This window comes from Platalea leucorodia (genome assembly GCF_965183815.1).
Source record: "Platalea leucorodia genome assembly, chromosome: 2".
Lineage (NCBI taxonomy): Eukaryota > Metazoa > Chordata > Aves > Pelecaniformes > Threskiornithidae > Platalea > Platalea leucorodia.
The window spans coordinates 7,200,947-7,220,355 of NC_138824.1; the positions used below are offsets into that span (position 1 = coordinate 7,200,947).

The following is a 19,409-nucleotide window of genomic DNA, read 5'->3' on the forward strand; positions in this document are numbered from 1 at the left end:
AAAAAAAACAGTCACAAATGTTTGTGAAAGTCATTGTGTAAGTCCAGTAAGCTTGATTTTTCCCTATAATTTCTTCACCTAATACCAGAAAGGTTTTTCTGTCCCCTTCTCTTCCTTTCCCAACACCTACCTGTCGAGGGTCATGCCTTCCCACATTCTTTATGCCTTAGGTAGCACTCATTAGAGGGACAGTTATTGAAAGCATGGTCATTTTTATAAGCAGTGCCTCCTTTGAAGTTCCAGGGAGTATCCAGGTAGATGCAATCTTTTTCCCTGGAATGGTTTTCTTTCTTATCCAGGAGAAAGTCTGTCCATTGCTCTTAATTAAAATAATGTGATGGTTTTCTCCTTTGGTGAGTCAAATATCTCTGTTAGACAATGTGTCACCTCCTGTATGTGGCTATCTGACTAAGAACTTCTTGCCCCAAGGAAGGGAAACACCTTTTTTTTTTTTTTTTTCTTCCCCCCTCCCCTCTCATTAGGTCATTGCATCCACAGGTTTCAGTGAAAGCGTTTTCACTGCTGAATCTTGTATATCTGGTCATACCCCATGGAAATAAGTGTGATAGAAACATCTGAATAGGATGTTAAGACCTGGCTCGCTCCTTACTCTTGGTTGAAATCAAACATTGGCTAGCCACTTCTGAATGACAACAGGTTGAAGTGATGAATCCACAAAGTCTTCTGTCAAGTTGTGCATTCCACTTAAAAAAATTCCCACAAGTGCCTGCAGATAGGGTTGGCAGTGGCTCAGGTACCTGGGATGGGTGTCTGATAACAAGCTTCTCTTACGGTATTTTACATCTGCAGGTTTCTAGTTTACCAGTCAAAATGATCTGTGACTTACTTTTCCCTGTATAAGGGTCTGTTCTACCTATATTGCTCAGGTGTGCGTGTAACATGTTCTTTGAATCTTTTCTTATAAATATTATTCCTTTACTTCTTTGAAATGATTTGCAAGAACCTCTTTAAAATAAGAATATACTTCAAGAATCTCATTGACATTTTAGAAAACAAATTTGCATGCCAGTGCTTTCTGCTAGAAATGTAATGCGTGTTTATCATGATAATGTGTAAGTATATATCGCCCAAAGAAAACCACCAGGGATTCAAACGCGAACATGTCAAATAATGTCTTTTACTTGTTCCTCTTTACAAACAGATATTCAAGAGTTTTATGAAGTGACACTGCTAAATTCCCAGAAAAGTTATGAGCAAAAAATAGAAGAAGCAAATCAAGTTGCAGAGAAATGGGAGAAGACAACATCTGCTACAGACCATGAAAATCTGCAGAAAAACCAAGAGGTAATTTAACAGATTAAGAATTAAAATATATATAATGAGTGAGATGTCTCAAGCCTGAGAAAGGCCAAGCAATGATTTATAAGATTTAAAGAATGGCCTTAATTAAAGAATTAGATTAGGATATGGAAGATGTATAGTGTTAGCTCTCTGACCTTGAATATGTCACTGACTTCTTCATCCTTTCAATTGTCATCTCTCAAAGGGGAAGTAAAAATCTTTCCTTTTCTCATCCTTGGTGTACTTTACCTGATACTTGGTGTCTGTGATTACCCCCAAAAGAGAATATAACTCCTCTACTTGCTAATAACCGCTCAGGTTATTAATACTCCAGTGATTCTATCCTGTGTAAAATTTTTAGTAGGACTTTTCATATTTCTGGGACTGACATTGGGCTGAAGTTTTCTGTAGCCCAAGTACACAGAGATATCAAGCAAAATAGTCTCTGTATGAGGAACAGATATATAGAAGAAGGTTATGCACATTTTCTTCTGCAGCCAGTGGCAAGATTCAAAACCTTTCTTTGCCACCACTGGCTCTAATCTGCCTCTGCCTGCCTGCAGATTATTATTAACTAATTAGCAATCTAAACTAATTGCCTCCCACCAAGTTTGTACTTCAAAGACAAAAACAAAACCTACAGAACCAAGCAATGAATTGCTCTGTTCTTAAACAGTCAGACAGAAATAGAGTGGGCATGGACTGCAAACTGCAAATCTTCAGACCAAAATAAAAGATGAGGGAAATGTATAAAAATTTCCATTGTTGTTATGGTTCGAAAGGCATTTCAAGTTTTAAAAGTTGTTCCAAAACACTTTCCATAGGCATGACTATTTTTAAGAGCTTTCCTCTTTTTAAATGTAAAACCCAGAAACAATTTGTAATTCTACCTGACATTTCATATGTGATTCTTTAAAAAGATAAATCAGAATTGCAGGAGGCTAGAACAAAAGTCTCTGAAGAAATGAAGAAATTCATTGTAAAAATTAATTAGCAAAAGAAGCTTGCAGAATTAATGAGAACAAGCATTCTGATTTTGAGTGAAATCAGAACAAATGAGTCTTAACATTAATGTAGGATATATCCCATGAATGATTTAACATTTGAGTCCCAGCTTGAAGACACAGCTAGCTAATCTGTCTTTTTTTTTTTTTTCTTTTTTTGCATAAAGCTATATGCTTTCAAATGGTGAAAGTGTATTCCAGCATGTTATCTCTTGAAGCACCTGAGAAAGACAGTGGATTACAGACTCTCTCTTCATTCTGGCCTCATCAAAGTATTTGACCCTCAACCCTATCTTCCTTAAACTCATTGCTGTCTAGGAGGTGTGCTGCAGGTCTTGTCCAGGGGAATTTAACCTCCAAATTCTATGCTGAGAATAATAGAATATATAGGGCTAACTCCAAACTTTGCTCCTCTGATGAAAATGATGTTCTGATTTAAAGCAAAGCAATAGAAAACTATTGCTTAGAAACTAGAATAACCATTTCAAGCCAGGGTGCTGGCAGTCAGAGTCCAGGATACTCTCATTTTAAGTGGTTGAGTCTCCATCCCTGGAGGTATTTAAAGAACGGATGGATGTGGTGCTTGAGGACATGGTATAGATGGACTTGGCAGTGATAGGTTAACGGTTGGACTCGATGATCTTAAGGGTCTTTTCCAACCTTTATGATTTTCAAATTCACAAATTTCATCAGTCTAATGGGTGCACAAAGTGTTTAGTGCCTTTAAAAATCATACCTATATATGTTTTAAGGGCCCAACTGCAGGCAAAACAGACTAGAAGTGTAGGCTTTTGGTTTTTTTCCTTTCAACAGCACAACATACTATCAGCAGTTCCGAGTCAGAACTGATTAGCACATGCTGAATGTACCAGCTGCTGTACAAATCGAATATAGTACTTTGCTTTCTATGAGAAATTGCCCTATGAAAAATGTAACTGGATAATCTAATACATCACAAATTTTTATTCATGGTTTGTTCCTTGTGGGAACTGGTGTTTTTGTACTTTCCTTTTCCATCCTCAATTACATGTCCGAAATGTGGAAAGAAAAAACCTTCTCTCTTTCATGCAGTGTTCCTCTGCAATAAAAGCCCAAGTATGATCATTTAGTCCAGAGGCCATTCCCCTTTCACGCCTTCCTCTTGAAACCTTCCTTGGCTGTCTATATGTTAATTTTCTATATAAATTGGTTCTTTTTCTGTATTTTTGTTCCAGTCGTAATTGTTGATAAAAAAGGAAAACACCTTTCACTGTCCGGGTCAGGTATCCTATGAGCCCTCCTTTGTATTGATGCATTTGCTTTTCCAAAAGTGTAAACTTTTAGGTAACAGAAAAGTTTTTAGATTGTTGTTTGCAATAGTGTACAAATTTGCCACACAGAGATGGCTGGCCTCTAAACTCTCTCACCTGGCATCTGAGACCACTGTAGTGGTTTGTAACAAACTGATGCTAGATCTTATAGCGTACTGGGACTGGATCTTCATTGATTGAGAAATGAAAGGGTCACAACCTCTCCTATAATCTCCCATCCTTCTCAGGGAGTGCCTCAGAAGAAAGATGTTTCCCAAGCTCAGAGACTGTAATTTTGAATGGCTTTTGCAAAAGTAAGAGAAGTCAGGGGAATATATTAGCTCACCATATGTGCCAGAATGAGTTGCATCCAAATTATTAGTGTGAATGACGCCACATAGCACCCCATGGCTACAAACACGGAATTAACAAAATCGTAGAATCATTAAGGTTGGAAAAGACCCTTAAGATCATCAAGTCCAACCGTTAACCCAGCACTGCCAAGTCCACCACTAAACCATGTCCCTAAGCAACACATCTACCCTTCTCTTAAAAACCTCCAGGGATGGAGACTCAACCACTTCCCTGGGAAGCCTGTTCCAATGCCTGACTACCCTTTTGGTGAAGAAGTTTTTCCTCATATCCAACCTAAACTTCCCCTGGCGCAGCTTGAGGCCGTTTCCTCTCATCCTATCACTCGTTACTTGGGAGAAGAGACCGACCCCCACCTTGCTACAGCCTCCTTTCAGGCAGTTGTAGAGAGCAATAAGGTCTCCCCTCAATCTCCTCCAGACTAAACAACCCCAGCTCCCTCAGCTGCTCCTCATAAGACTTGTGCTCCAGACCCTTCACCAACTTCGTTGCCCTTCTTTGGACATGCTCCAGCACCTCGATGTCCTTCTTGGAGTGAGGGGCCCAACACTGAACACAGGACTCGAGGTGCGGCCTCACCAGTGCCGAGTACAGGGGCACTGTCACCTCCCTGGTCCTGCTGGCCACACTATTCCTGATACAAGCCAGGATGCCATTGGCCTTCTTGGCCACCTGAGCACACTGCTGGCTCATGTTCAGGCGGCTGTCGACCAACACCCCCAGGTCCTTTCCCGCCAGGCAGCTCTCCAGCCACTCCTCCCCCAGCCTGTAGCGTTGCATGGGGTTGTTGTGCCCCAAGTGCAGGACCCGGCACTGAGCCTTGTTGAACCTCACACAGTTGGCTCTGGCCCATCGATCCAGCCTGTCCAGGTCCCTCTGCAGGGCCTTCCTGCCCTCCAGCAGATCGACACTTCCACCCAACTTGGTGTCATCTGCAAACTTACTGAGGGTGCACTCAATCCCCTCATCCAGATCATCAATGAAGATGTTGAACAGGACCGGCCCCAACACTGAGCCCTGGGGAGCACCACTCGTGACCGGCCGCCAACTGGATTTGACTCCATTCACCACCACTCTCTGGGCTCGGCCGTCCAGCCAGTTTTTAACCCAGCGCAGAGTGCACTTATCCAAGCCATGAGCAGCCAGCTTCTCCAGGAGAATGCTGTGGGAGACTGTGTCAAAGGCCTCACTAAAGCCCAAGTAGACACCATCCACAGCCTTCCCCTCGTCCACTAAGCGGGTCACCTTGTCATAGAAGGAGACCAGGTTAGTGAAGCAGGACCTCCCTTTCATAAACCCATGCTGGCTGGGCCTGATCCCCGGGTTGTCCTGCACGTGCCACATGATGGCACTCAAGATGATCTGCTCCATGACCTTCCCCGGCACCGAGGTCAGGCTGACAGGCCTGTAGTTCCCCGGATCCTCCTTCCAACCCTTCTTGTAGAGGGGTATCACATTTGCGAACTTCCAGTCATCTGGGACCTCCCCGGTTGACCAGGACTGCTGATAAATGATGGAGAGTGGCTTGCCAAGCTCCTCTGCCAGCTCCCTCAGTATCCTCGGGTGGATCCTGTCTGGCCCCATGGACTTGTGGGCATCCAGGTGGAGGAGCAGGTCGGTGACTGCCACCTCTTCGACAGCCGGGGCTTCATTCTGCATCCTATCTCCATCTCCCAGCTCAGGGGCCTGAAAACCTTGAGGATGGCCAGTCTGACTATTAAAGACTGAGGCAAAGAAGGCATTAAGCACCTCAGCCTTCTCCTTATCCTTCGTGGCAATGTATCCCTCCGCATCCAACAAAGGATGGAGATTCTCCCTGATCTTTTTTTATCTTATCTTATTTTTATCTTATCCCTGATTTTGTCACTGATATATTTGTAGAAACATTTTTATTATCTTTAATGGCGGTGTCCAGTTTAAGTTCTAGCTGGGCCTTTGCCTTTCTAATCTTCTCCCTGCATAACCTCACAACATCCTTGTAGTCCTCCTGAGTCACCTGCCCCTTCTTCCAAAGGCGGTAGGCTCTCCTTTTTTCCTGAGTTCCAGCCAAAGCTCTCTGTTCAGCCAGGCCGGTCTTCTACCCCGCCTGCTCGACTTGCGGCACATGGGGACGGCCTGCTCCTGGGCCTTTGAGACTTCCTTCTTGACTAACATCCAGCCTTCCTGGGCTCCTTTGCCCTTCAGGACTGCCTCCCAAGGGACTCTGCTAACCAGACTCCTAAACAGGCCAAAGTCTGCCCTTCTAAAGTTCAGGGTAGCGGTTTTGCTGACCCCCTTCCTTACTTCTCCAGGAATCGAAAACTATTGCGTCATGGTCGCTGAGCCCAAGACAGCCTCCGACCACCACATCGCCCACCAGGCCCTCTCTGTTCGTAAACAGCAGGTCCAGCGGGGCACCTCCCCTGGTTGCTCGCTTACCAGCTGCGTCAGGCAGTTATCTTCCACACACTCCAGGAACCTCCAAGACTGCTTCCTTTCTGCTGTGTTTTATTTCCAGCAGATACCTGGTAAGTTGAAGTCTCCCACGAAAACAAGGGCTAGAGGTTGTGAGACTTCAGCCAGCCGCTTGTAGAATACTTCGTCTGTTTCCTCATCCTGGTTGGGTGGTCTGTAACAGACTCCCACCAGGATATCTGCCTTATTAGCCTTCCCCCCGATCTTTACCCATAAGCACTCAACCTTATCATTACCTTCGTTGAACTCTAGACAATCAAAACACTCTCTAACGTACAAGGCTACCCCACCACCTCTCCTTCCTTGCCTGTCCCTTCTAAAGAGCTTGTAGCCATCCATTGCAGCACTCCAGTTGTGCGAGTCATCCCACCATGTTTCCGTGATGGCGACCACATCATAGTTTTCCTGCCACGCAATGGCTTCCAGCTCCTCCTGCTTATTGCCCATGCTGCGTGCATTGGTGGAAACGCACTTCAGTTGGGCTATTGATCTCTTCTCCAACACAGGCATGCCACCCCTAGGCTCATCCCTAGCAAGCCTGGTTTTATCCCCTTGCCCCTTCGCATCTAGTTTAAAGCTCTCTCAATGAGGCCTGCTAGCTCCTGAGCCAGAATCCTTTTCCCCCTTTGCGACAGGTGAACCCCATCTGACTCCAGCAAGCCTGGTGCCATGTAAACTGCCCCATGACTGAAAACCCCAAATTCCACCGCTGCCACCAGCCTCTGAGCCACGTGTTAATGAGCTGGGTCTTCCTGTTCCTTTCCGTACGCCTCCCGCCTACCGACGGGATGGAGGAAAACACTACCTGCGCTCCTGATCCTTCAAGTAATCGCCCCAGTTCTCTAAAGTCCCTTTTGATCGTCTTTGTGCCTCTATCAGCTCCCTCATCACTGCCAACCTGAACAACCAATAGTGGATAATAATCGGACGATTTTACCAGCCTAGGGAGCTTGCTGGTAATGTCGCTTATCCTTGCCCCAGGGAGGCAGCAGACTTCCCTATGGGATGGGTCCGGTCAGCAGATCAGGCCCTCTGTTCCCCTCAGAAGGGAGTCGCCTATGACAATTACCCTTCTCTTTTTTTTTTTTTTTTTTTTTTCTCCTTCTTACCAGTGGCCGTTGTAATGCGTGGGGCTGACTGGTTCTCCCTAGTCAACCCCTTGGATGGATCACTGTCCGCATCTTCATCCTCCTGGCCCTCAAGCTCCAGAGCCTCATACCTATTGTGTAAGGGCACCTGGGGGGGCAAGGTTGGCTGGGAGAGGATTCACCTCCTGTGCCGAGCAGGGATCTGTTTCCATCCCCCTCCCTCTCTTGGGTCCCTTCCTTCTGCCTGGTGGCAAGAGGGTAAGGGGAGCCTCTCCTTCCCTTGATGCTTCTATCTGTCTTGCTCATCTCAGGGATGGTAGGGAGTGGCTCCACCAGTCTATCCCCCCTCACACTCTCTGATACTCTTCAGTCTTGCTACTTCTTCTTTCAGCTTCTTTAATGTGTTAGGGTTCAGTGATAATTACTGCTGCTTTTTTTCTCCCCGGTTCCTTTACTTGCATGCTTCTAGTTAAACTCTGTGCTGTTCAGGTACTGACCCTGCAATGAAATCAATAAATGTTATGGTTTATGCATGTTCTAATGGCCTATGCATTTAAACACCACGTCCTTGGTGATGCTTATTCCACCATTAACAGCTTTGTTGGTTATTAGAATGATAAGTGATATTAATGTTTCCAGATGCAAAATGCATCATTACCTATCATCATATTATTATTGCATTTCACCCTGTACAGAAACTAAGTATATGTGGCAATGTATCTGGCAGAGCTGTAAATACCATAGACCAAAATAATTTCAGTGGGTGGGTGTTAGCAAAAAAGGAAGAAAGAAGAATATATATGAATGTTTGGTTTGGTTTTGGTTTTTTTTTTTTTTTGGGGGGGGGGGGGGGGGGCGGTGTGAATCAATCTCTGTTGTTTTCCCTCCTGTAAATTCAACTTGACAAAATCAACTTAAATTGGTGGATAGTTTCAGAATCAATGAAACTATTTGGGGCAAGTTCACTATTCACTGAAAATGTTTACTGGGCTCTGCTTGTGAAGGCTTTTATTTGTTTCATATATGCATACAGCAAGCAGGGAATGTGACATATCAGGTAATAAATGAAAAAGTCCAACATATTAGTTATGATGTAGGAACTCTAGAATATAGTTCTGAAGAAGACCTTGAAAAAATTCGTGTTGTCCATGCTCTTGCCCTGGGGCAGGTCAACTGTATTAGAAATGTTCCTGACATATGTTTGTCTAATCTGTTCTTTAAAACCTCCCACGGTGGAGAGTCAACAACTTCTCCAGGTAACTTATTCCCTCACTGATAGAAAGTCTTTCCTGATGAGAAACTGGAGTTTCTCTAACTGCAATTAGAACCCATTAGTTTTTGTTCCATTCACAGTAGACATGGAGAACAGTTTATTCACCCCTGTTCCAAAAAGCACTTAAACATGTGTTTAACTAATCATATATAATGACAGGAGCTTCCAGCTTCTCTGCCTTTCTTTCTCTCCCTCTTTTAAAATAACCTTTGTGACCTGCTCTTCCTCAGCAGTGTTGTCATTTTAGGTAATATGCCCATGTAACAATAAATGCTGGGTCCTAATGAAAAATCTGGCCTTTTGGGAAAGAAAATATTTAGTGGCTTACACTCTTCTCAAATGAGCTGTACTTAGAGGTATGAAATATTTTAGTTTCCAAAACAAAAAGCCTTGCGGCACTGTGGAAGGCAATTAGTCTTGACAGCACAGGCACTATATCTCTCTCTAGATCTCTGTATCTCCATGTATATAAAAAAAAAAATCCTGGAAACTACTCTGCAAGATTTGTTTATTAGTGAAAATACTAACTCAGGATTTGGGAACTGCAGGTTTTAATTCCTTGCTGTTTTGGGTACTTCCTGAAGGACTGTATGTGAGGTTTGAGAGGAGGACTGAAGAACTGAATCACAGAAGGGAACTGAGAATTAGTGTCTGAGGTATCTCACCATGTCCAGATATCAGTTAAGGACCATATCTTGTGGTGCACTGCATAGGAAGAAATTGATGTCCAGGGCTAAGGTCCACAAAAACCAGAACACAGCTATAATAAATTCCAAAAATGGGGCAAGACATCATTCCCTTAAAATCTGCCTCATTAAGATATTGGTACCTTATCCCAATTAAGGTTCAGAATCATGATCTCTTTTCTGGAAATAAGACCATAGCTAGACTTCTCTTGCAACATGTGTAAAGGCACTGCTCATACAATTTTCCTTATGAAGAAGTTATTTGGTTAGGGTGTTTTTCAAGGGTGTGGAAATCCATATTCAGCTCCCTTCTTGACCAGAGAGGAGCTGATAGTGCTTCTCTTCTCACTCATGAGAGTGCACTAAGCATTATGCTGGCAGGTATTACATCGCTTTTTCTTGTTGGGGTGTTGCCAATTTATATGGAATAATTAAATATTTATTGGGACAGAGTGCTGACACATGAATATATAGCCTAGTTTATAATTATTATTGCTCTGATGAGTATTAAAGTATGGCATATTTTGTCTTCTTTGGCATACCCAAGGGTGGAATCCTCTGTCCCCAGCAAGTGCCCAAACATCAGTGTTGAAGAGCCACAGATGCAAAGCCCTTCTCCCTGTTTTCTCTCAACTCTTCTCCACCTCCCTGTTGTCACCACCATGTATATTCCAATCTGGAAGAGGGAGAATTTAACAGAAAATATTAAGAACCCCACTCCAAATGCCTGGTGTGTAAGGCACTGTCACAGGAGCCATGCATTCATTCCTCTCAAACTGCATTTAGGGGATGCAGGATGCTGTGTTCAGCGGGACGGTTGGTGGCACATGGGGGAGAAAGTGTGTTTGGAGATCACCTAACTGAGCAGGTTGTAAAGGTACACCAGGAACATGTGGTTTGTGGATGCTGTCAGGGCTTAGACATTGAGTTGATTGATATGATCCAGACCAGCTCATTTTGGGAACAAACAAATGCCAGGTAGCTACTTTAAGAACATGGCTGTGGAGAGCTGACACTACAAAGGTAACGTGCCTCTGGAGCACCTGCATTGGCTTAAACCAAGCAACAATTATCTTGCCCATGTAACCTGGTACCCGACTTCCAACAGGGGCCATGAACAGATGTGCAGGGAAGAGTTAGAAAAGGGCAAGCCTGTATAACGGGCACTTTAGCTGTTTTGCAAGTCTAATCTTAATTTATTTGGACTAGAAATACAGAAAGTGCCCAGTGATGGGAAACTCAGCATTACCTTATTTTATAAACATTCAGCGTGGTATTCACTGCAGCTAGCATGCTAATTGGGGATGTGCCCAATCTGCTGCTGAAAATCACGAAGACAGGGTTTGTCTGCAATTTCACCTTTGCCAAAGAGCTTTGTTACTTCTTTGGACTAAGCTTTATAAGAACAGCATTCACAGCTTGCAAGAGTTTTCTTGAAATTAGGGCTCTGAAATTGTCCCTGTTGGAGAGATAAGACTGATTTCTTTTCACTCCTAGGAAATGTGAGATAGGGATTTGGCTGGAAGTGGTTTAAATTCAGGTTTTTCCACTGCTCAGAAGGGTGCTCTCACCCTACCCAGTTCCAGCTAAGGCTGGGGAAAGGTACTTTCCATCTCTGCTGTCAAAGCTTTGCAACTGTGCAGCTGAGTTAGCGGGTTACTGGAGTCTGAGAGCGGGTGTGTGGGTCTGAGCCCAGCTCCTGGGCTTCGCAGATGGTCACTTGCCTGGGAAAAAGTATTCTTCCCTCCCTGGACTCTCTGCACTGCGTTAAACAGTCACTAGATAAAGGATGCTTCTCGCTTAAATGTTGTGTAGATAGATACAATTAAAACTGTGAGATGCTCAGAAAATACAATAATGGAGAACATAAAAGTACCTAGATGGAGGTATCCATCTGGTAAAACAAAAATTGAATTGCTCTTTAGCTATGGCAATAATAACACTGCTTGAAGCTACAGGCTTGTGCTCATCTCCAGACACTCATTAAAAGACATAAATTTACCCTTGTTTTAACCTCTGTTTTCATTAGTTTGGTCTCCGGTGCTGCTTATTTCTGGTCAGCAGTGTTTTGACCTTTATTGAGATGGAAAATTGAGGTGAAGGAAAAGAACACTCTGCTGTTGCGCTTACATATAAATCTGGTAGCTGAAGGTCTGCTTGTCCCTGTATTGTAGCATGGAAAGACTATTTACTTATAGGGCATATGGTGCAGATACTTTTAGCATATTGAACGAGAATCATTTGCAATTACTGTGCAAGTTTGGTCATCACACACCGATCTCACATGCACAATCTACATTCAGCGCAGTGTGAGATGGTCCCCAAAGATTTCAGTTCTTCATTTAATTCCTGTTGTTCCACGCATCTCTTATGTTTAGAGGCTCATTTTGCAAAGGCAACCAATTGCAGCGTGCAAAATGAATCCTCTTATTTCTGCTTGCTTCAGGAATGTCTGCTATCCTTGTACCCAGCTATTATAAACATTGTAATTACTTCTCTGTCCTTTAAGTGCTGGCTTGTTAAAATTTCCAACAGTAAAACCCTTATTTAAAAATCTTCTGCCTGGAGCAATTATCAAACCATTAATCTGTTTCACACTAACAGCTTGTCTAAAAAAACGTGGACCTGCAAGACACGTCTATAAGTGCGTATAAAAATTCAGTCTCTTCTCTGGATTTTTGTTTGTTTTCTTTCTTTGTAACTGGGTACAGCTTAATTTGTATGGCTTGCTTTACTCCCAGGAGCCAAATCGGATTCTGTTTAAGTGATTATACTTAATATGCAAGAGTCATTAGGTATGATCAACCATAATGTTTCATTAGAAGGGCTCAAAACATTCAGTTTTATGTGTCTGTTTCTTCATTAGAATTAGCTCCTACAGCATACGTTTATCTGATCAAATGCAGTTTGTGTCTGTGGGTTGATTTTGTACCAGAGCCAAGTCCTATGTAATTCTACTTGGCACGAAGTTCTCCTTCAAGAAGGCAGCAGTCTTTTTAAAGGATATGGTATAGGTGACATCTTGGTTCGTGTCTTGCTAGTCGTGTCCCTTTTGCACCCAAGGATGTGTAACAGCCATGACTAGATAATTGTTTAACAACAATGCTGAAGCTTGGCTTCGTGGTTGGTTTTTTATGCAATAACTTTGCAATTTTATTTTCTGTGCATTAACAAGGTATGCTTTACTTGCAGAGATTATTTTATACACTTGCCTTCTCAAATGTTTTGACTAATGTTTAGAAACGGGTAACTGCAAAGTCACTGTGTTTATTAAAAACCTTATTTATGACTAGCTGCAGCTAAATGTCTTACCCATACTGGGTATCCATGCTGGGTCTCTATTTATAAATTTGTTATTTGTTCTGTAGCTTGTCAATAACTTGAGTGCCAGCGCGTCTGTTAAATGTCACTTTAGAGTTGCTTCTGAGTGTGTTTTTAATGTGGTCAGGCCAATGTTTTTTAAACCAAGAAGTTGTATGTATGCAGAACAGTGTTATCCTGTGGACAGAAACGCTCCAGAGTGCAGTATTCTGGCCTCCATATCCCAAATCCCTACAGGAGAATTTTCTGATGAAGTCGTGATGCTGAGAGTAGGGCAACGTGCGTATCACGCCACCCTCTAAACACACAATTTCTGTCCCACTGGTCAAGTCTTGGAACTAGACATCATTCTGCTTTTGCCATCTCCTTGTGTTTGCATAGACTTAGCCATGATCACATAAAAAGCCTTTTCCTTTGTTGCCCCTCACTTTTATTTTAACATCACCTTCACATTGGTGTGCTTTGCATGAGAGTTTAGAGGAGTCACAGGTCTGATAGGTCCTTTCTGACAGGAAGATTTGGTTTAGTTTAATAATTGTTGACTTAGTTTAATAATTGTTTTCTACTGACATTGGTGGGAGGGAGAACAGAACCGGGATCTCAGCATTAAACAAACTAAACCAGATCAGCAATGATGAAAGAGTCACACCCATCACAGCAGGTTTATTTGTTTTTATTTTTTTTCACATTTATATAATACGGCTATCAAACAACCTCTAGGCAGTTTTCTGATCTGGGATTTGTTATTACATCTGCAGAGGATTGGGAGAAGGCCAGAACAGCTGCTAGGGACCAGAAACAATAATTTTCCCCAATGAAAATGTGCCTGAATATTAACCGGCATACAGAATCAGCCAAACTTTTAATTAAGCAATGAGTCTCTATTTTGATAAGCATTGAGGTCAGACTATGGTGTAAATTCCACTTCTGTGTATCAAGGTCAAAAATGATATATCTAGTAGTTAAAGATACTATGAAAATATCACTTAACAAAAAGCTCTTGCAATTTTAACTTATTTTTTCTAAAATAATTTTTCTAAAACATGATATGTTTTAACAAGGGCTGTTGTCATACCAGAGTAATCTGAAAAAATTACCTATATAAAAATATCGGCGTGTTCCAACAGGCTTCTACCACAAGCTAGCAGTTCCTCTGAAGAGTATGCGATATAATTCATTGTTTCTAATAAGATTCTGAGAAGTTATATTTTAACCACCTGCAAAAACAAATACATCAACTCTTAAAAATATAGTTCTTTGCCCTGTAAAACTGTAAGGGTTCTGTAAAATTGATATTCAGGGACAAATCTATTCTAGTTAAGTTTCACTCTAAAAATATTTCAGAGCAATTTGTCTCACTTACACATTTATTAACTCTGATCATTCACCAATCTGAACAACTAAGCAAGAGAATTCACTGCCCTCCATGTGCAAAGGACATAGGTCTCCATAGAGAGGTTTAAGAGCCCATTATATATTTCTGCAGTCTACCAATACTTCTTTATTAAAATGCTTCTTAAATAGTTCCCAAGAATAAAGAAAGATATCACCCCAAGACTTCTGGATCATATAAAGATCACCCTGGGAGTGATTTCTTGGATAGGTGCATATATCTTTGCTCAGTAAGGTAAATATATATATGTAAGAGAAAATATTCTTCCTACTTTGTTTAGTTTTTTATAAACTGGAACAGGTACTTGCAGGTTTTAACAAATAGTAAACACAATCCCAAATGCAACAGCCTGGGAAATTAAAGGGAAGCTGTCAACTTGAAAATATAATTTCTCTCCACATTTTATATGTATAATATAGTTACAGATGACATGACTAGAATCACAGGACTTTATGCATTTTCAGCTTGTACATTTTCCACTTTACATTTTACATTGCTTCCTCAGCTCTTCATGACATATTCAGTGAGGAACTTTCCTGATATTGCCACCTCCCGTGTATAGGAGCTTTTCAGAAAGAGCTGTAAGACTATTTCATTTCATCTTTAAAATTGTGGTTTGTCCCAAAAGAGAGGTGCTGGCAGCCATAGCAATCATTCCTGATATGATGATGATCTGCTGATCAATATTGTCCCACTGTTTGCTCATGTTTCTCCAACTTCTGTCATCTTGAACTGAAACAGAGAGTTTTTCAGAGCAGAACCCCCATGTAGTAGCACAAAGGAGATGTAATCTGTGGCTGGATATCTGCAGCCTCGCACCTCTGTGAGGTGCCTCTTCCCCCCCAAACCCCAGGAAACGAGTTTTACAGCTGAGTTCTGAAACTGAACTTTTAATACACCTTCAATTATCTCATGTTTAAAAAATGTCAGGTTAGCTGAATCTCACAATTTCGTCAGCCTGCAGAGACCTACACAACGCCGATGGGGAAAAATGCTTGAACCCACTGATGGTTCTCTGTGCCTGTGCATGATCTCGGCACTCCAGCTGCCGCTTGGCTGGTAGTATGGCTGCTTCTGCTTTTCTGTCAAGAGGTCAGCCTTGTTACAACATAGTTATAACCCCAGTAGTGGTGTTCAGTTCATTGTTGCAGCTGCATAAAGTTCCTTTGCTGTGAAAGGACAAACCAAAGCGATGAAGGTTTCCCAGGCCCTCCAATTCTTTGCATGAGTGTAGGGGAGCCTACCTGGTTTTCTGAAACGCTGTGCCCTGTCAATGTGTGTGTGTATACACACACACACACACACACGCACATATATATATATATATTTAGCTCAGTACTTTCAGGTAGTCAAGGTGTCTCTTTCTGAGAAGAGACAAGGCAAACAGCTGCTGTGCAAGCTGGAAAAAAAATTAAATTAGGAGTAACAGACATAGTGGATCTGAAGTCCACGTTCTCAGAAGGCGGCTTTTGAAACTCTGGTGGAAACAGCAATGGTAACTATGAAATTGTTATTGTTTTAATGAACCACTAAAACAAGCTTGATCTGCGTGATTTGGAATTTGTTAATCACAATGAGAAGAGGTCTGCTGAGAGATTTCAGGTCATTCATTACGTCAGGCTGGTGTCTTCTCTCACACATTTTTTGGTGTTGTGGTAGTTTGTAGAAACCCAGAGGTAACAAAACAGACAACTTTGTCTCTTCCTAAGGAATAGGAAGATTCATGACAGACATATGCATCCACTTACGTAATCACTATTCTTTTTATGAGATATCTTGTACTTTTTTGACAGTAAATGCTCCCAGGGTACCCAACGGTATCTATGCTAGGTCAGCAGCAAGCCTGTAACTAGAGCTTTCAGTATTCAGGATGCTGACTACATTGTTCCCTGAAACAGTCCATCTTCTACAGTTCTGGGTGTATTTCTTAATGCTGTTTCTTAATTCAGTATCACTTTCCTACTTAGTTGGCTTCCTTGCTTTTGTTCCCACCTAGGGAATGTGCCTGACAGACACACTTAGCTTTGCGTTCACAGCGGACACTTCCGTTATTTTTGAGGATTAAAATTGTCATATATTTCTCTTTGCTTGCAATTTGTGCTGATCTCCTTACCCTTGGACAAGGACCAAAAAACTCCTTGTATCGATGCTCTGTTTTATGTAGAGCCATCACAGAGAGGGGAGGACTGTCCGGACAGCCTTGCTCAATGCTGACCAGAGGGAAGTGCTGCAGTTTTCTGTTCAAGGCGTAGGGAACTTGGGAAAACAAGAGACTTTGCAGCCAGCTTCACAGTGTTTTGTTGCAGCCCAGCCAAAATATGGCGAAGGCTTGGGTTGTCTTTGTGAATCGCGACCAGGTTGTTGGTCACAAATATATGGAAGAAGATTCCTAGTTAACCATAGCTGAGAAAACAGGCAGTGTGATGTTTCCAAACTGTGAAATGACATCACTGATTGCAGATATTTGTCTTAATAGTAGAAACTGCATTTTTGCCAGTAGCCCTTAAAAGTGCAATATTAGAATTGTCCATCTCTTTTAGGGACACCTCTTGTGAACCCTGTTTTACTAAGTACTGCACAAAAAAGTGTCAAGCAGATGATCTTGCTTAACTTCAGCTGTGTTTATAAGCTAGCAAAATGCAAAGTTGATTGACCTGGTAGTAATGCAATATGTTGGAAAGACTGGGCTACATATAAAGAATAGCACACAGAGCTGTGTGCTGTTGACATTAACAAACATCAGGGTTTTTATGAGCTTCTGAATACAAACAAAATTGGAATTTGAGCCCCTGCTAACGAGAAGTGAGGTTATAGAGTAACTAGTACATACAGGTGATTGGGGATGTTCCAAGCAATTATTCATCAACAGTGAAAATATTTTTAAGTATTTTCAAATAAGTTTTTCATCTGCCATTCCTCCAAGCCTATATGTATATCTCAACCCGGGCCAGCCACCTCAAAGGTAGGTACAAAAAGGAGAAAGACTTATTGAACTGCCTAGACACATTTCAAGTGCATCAAGGAGCAGACAGCTTTAGTGTGAGGTGTTGCAGAGTCAGAGACAGTTTTCATGAGACTGAATTTATTGCCTCATCCAGGCTCCCCTTCTGATAGTGTCATCTAGACCTCGGTGTCACTGAGCTGTGACAAGGGCACTGTTTCTCAAGTAAAGAAATATCAGTTTCAGCTGGCGTTCTGGAGGATTCCTGGTCCCTGTAGGAACCCAAGGGGGACATGCATAAACCATATGGGCTACATAGGGCAGTATGCATGGCAGGAGCATTTTATGGACTAGGAGACTTCCTCCCCACCACCCTTGGCATTGCCTGGTACATGAAGCGTTTGCTCCTTTTCTCACGATGCAGTTCACAATGATGTTTATTTAATGCAGCTACAGCTGCCCTTACACTTCTGTGCTTCTGTAACCTCAAGCTCACAGAAGCTGAAATCCCTGTAAGGTCCATCATTTTTTAATAACCTTGGTCAGTGGCTAGTGTTAATAGTTCTTGGAGTCTTCATATGAAAGCACAAGTTTCTGCCATCTCTCCATTAGGCAGTGGCAGATTCTTACCCGGCATTTAGCTCGTGACAGTTGTCACAAAGGAAATTCTCTGGGAGATCTGTAGAGCCCCAACTTTCTGCAAAATATTTAGGGAATTTTTGTTTTCCCTTTCACTTCACATCGTTGTCTCTTTATCAACATTTAGGGAGTGTGATGACGTATTCTACAGTTTAATGACCTGAGTCATTCCAATTAACTTACCTTTTGAGTACTTTTCCTCTTTTATATATATATATATATATATATCAGTGTGAAGCATTTTGTAATGCTCTGTAGGAGGGAAGCTGAGTGAAGAGGTGGCACTGCGTTTCGCCGAAGGTTTTGTTTAGCTGCAGTATTTTTGCATGTCAGCATGAGTATATATGATTGTGTAGCTCAGCAGCCATGACGTAGCAAGGCAGCCTGCCACTGTAATGACAGCCACTGCTTACTTCCCCTCCCTATGCCTCTGGCTGAAACAAATACTCTTCTATATGAAGGTTTAGGATGCTTCAAGCAAAACTATCTCAAGAAGTAAAAGTCATTACGATATTCTCCAGGGTTTTGATTTTTGCATTTTTTTTAATTTAATATTGGCTTCATATTCTTGCATTAGTGTAAAAGACCTTTGGTCTTCCTAAGTATCACTTTATGACACATCAGTCCTGTTCTCAAAATGGGACTGGTTTTATTACAGCTATTGAGTAGACAGACTTAAATTCACCATTTCTGGCAAGAACGGGCATGACATTTCATCTCAAGTGAAATGTGGGTAGTTTCTGCCTCTGTAATTTCTCTGGAGGTGTGTGTAAATAGGAAGACACTGTGTGGGCCAGTGGTGGAGACAGGAGACTGGATTCTATTCTTGGATTTGCTATGGACCTGCAGTGCACCATGAGATAAATCAGAATTCAATCACATTATCTGAGCGACTTATTATTTAAATGTATTTCCTACAAGGTTATCATGCAGTACTTAGCACTGTTGGGTGTTTCTCCTATTTGTAGTTGTTATAATTGTATTATATATTTTTTTTTCTTACTCTAATGTATTACATATAATTTTTATAATGAGGAATAGCATGATCATAAGCAAAAAGAGATATGAAGCTTTTCACAGTAAAAACAGTGCTAGAGCTTGTCCTAAACTGTGTGTGATAACACATATGCACACTCCTGTTCTCCTGAGAACTAAAAGGGATACAGTCCTCTGAAAGCAATTGTCATAGCTCCCTTGACCAAAGTAGCGGCTATTATAGTTAGCAGTAAATGAAGAGAAATGGGGCAGAAATGCCCCCAAAGGCCACGGCAGTCCACAGAAGCCATTGTACTACTTCTTTTCCATCAAAAACTCTAACATTCCATCCATAAATGCTCTATTATCTCTAATCTGAGGTCACTCCGTGCCAGCTGTATGGAACAATGGTTACCAAGCAGTTCCTCATCTTGCACCTTAATATAATTGTTATTAATTAATACAGTCTCTCTCATGATGGTTGTTACAGGGAACCAGATAGAAATGCAACATCAGCAGTTAGGTAATTGCGATTTAATTGAAATGGGTCCATTTGTGGGGGTGCAGAGCTGGGAAAGGTGAACGGGTAGCAGCAGGCGCTGCTACGCTGCACAGCTAGCTGGAGGTGGGGAGGAGAAAGGCCACCCTCATCCTCTCTGTTCCTCCCATCAT

The 19,409-nt window shown here is 42.0% G+C and overlaps 1 protein-coding gene across 1 annotated transcript in view; it reads left to right on the forward strand.

The window, feature by feature from the left end:
* The window catches only part of DLG2 (discs large MAGUK scaffold protein 2), a gene marked incomplete at both ends in the record, with an annotated part of 1,048,402 nt that overhangs the window by 129,901 nt on the left and 899,092 nt on the right, over positions 1–19,409 (forward strand). The window contains one exon of the mRNA XM_082337994.1: positions 1,163–1,305. Within this exon, the coding sequence (XP_082194120.1) occupies positions 1,163–1,305 (143 nt within the window). The remainder of the gene's footprint in view (positions 1–1,162; positions 1,306–19,409) is intronic.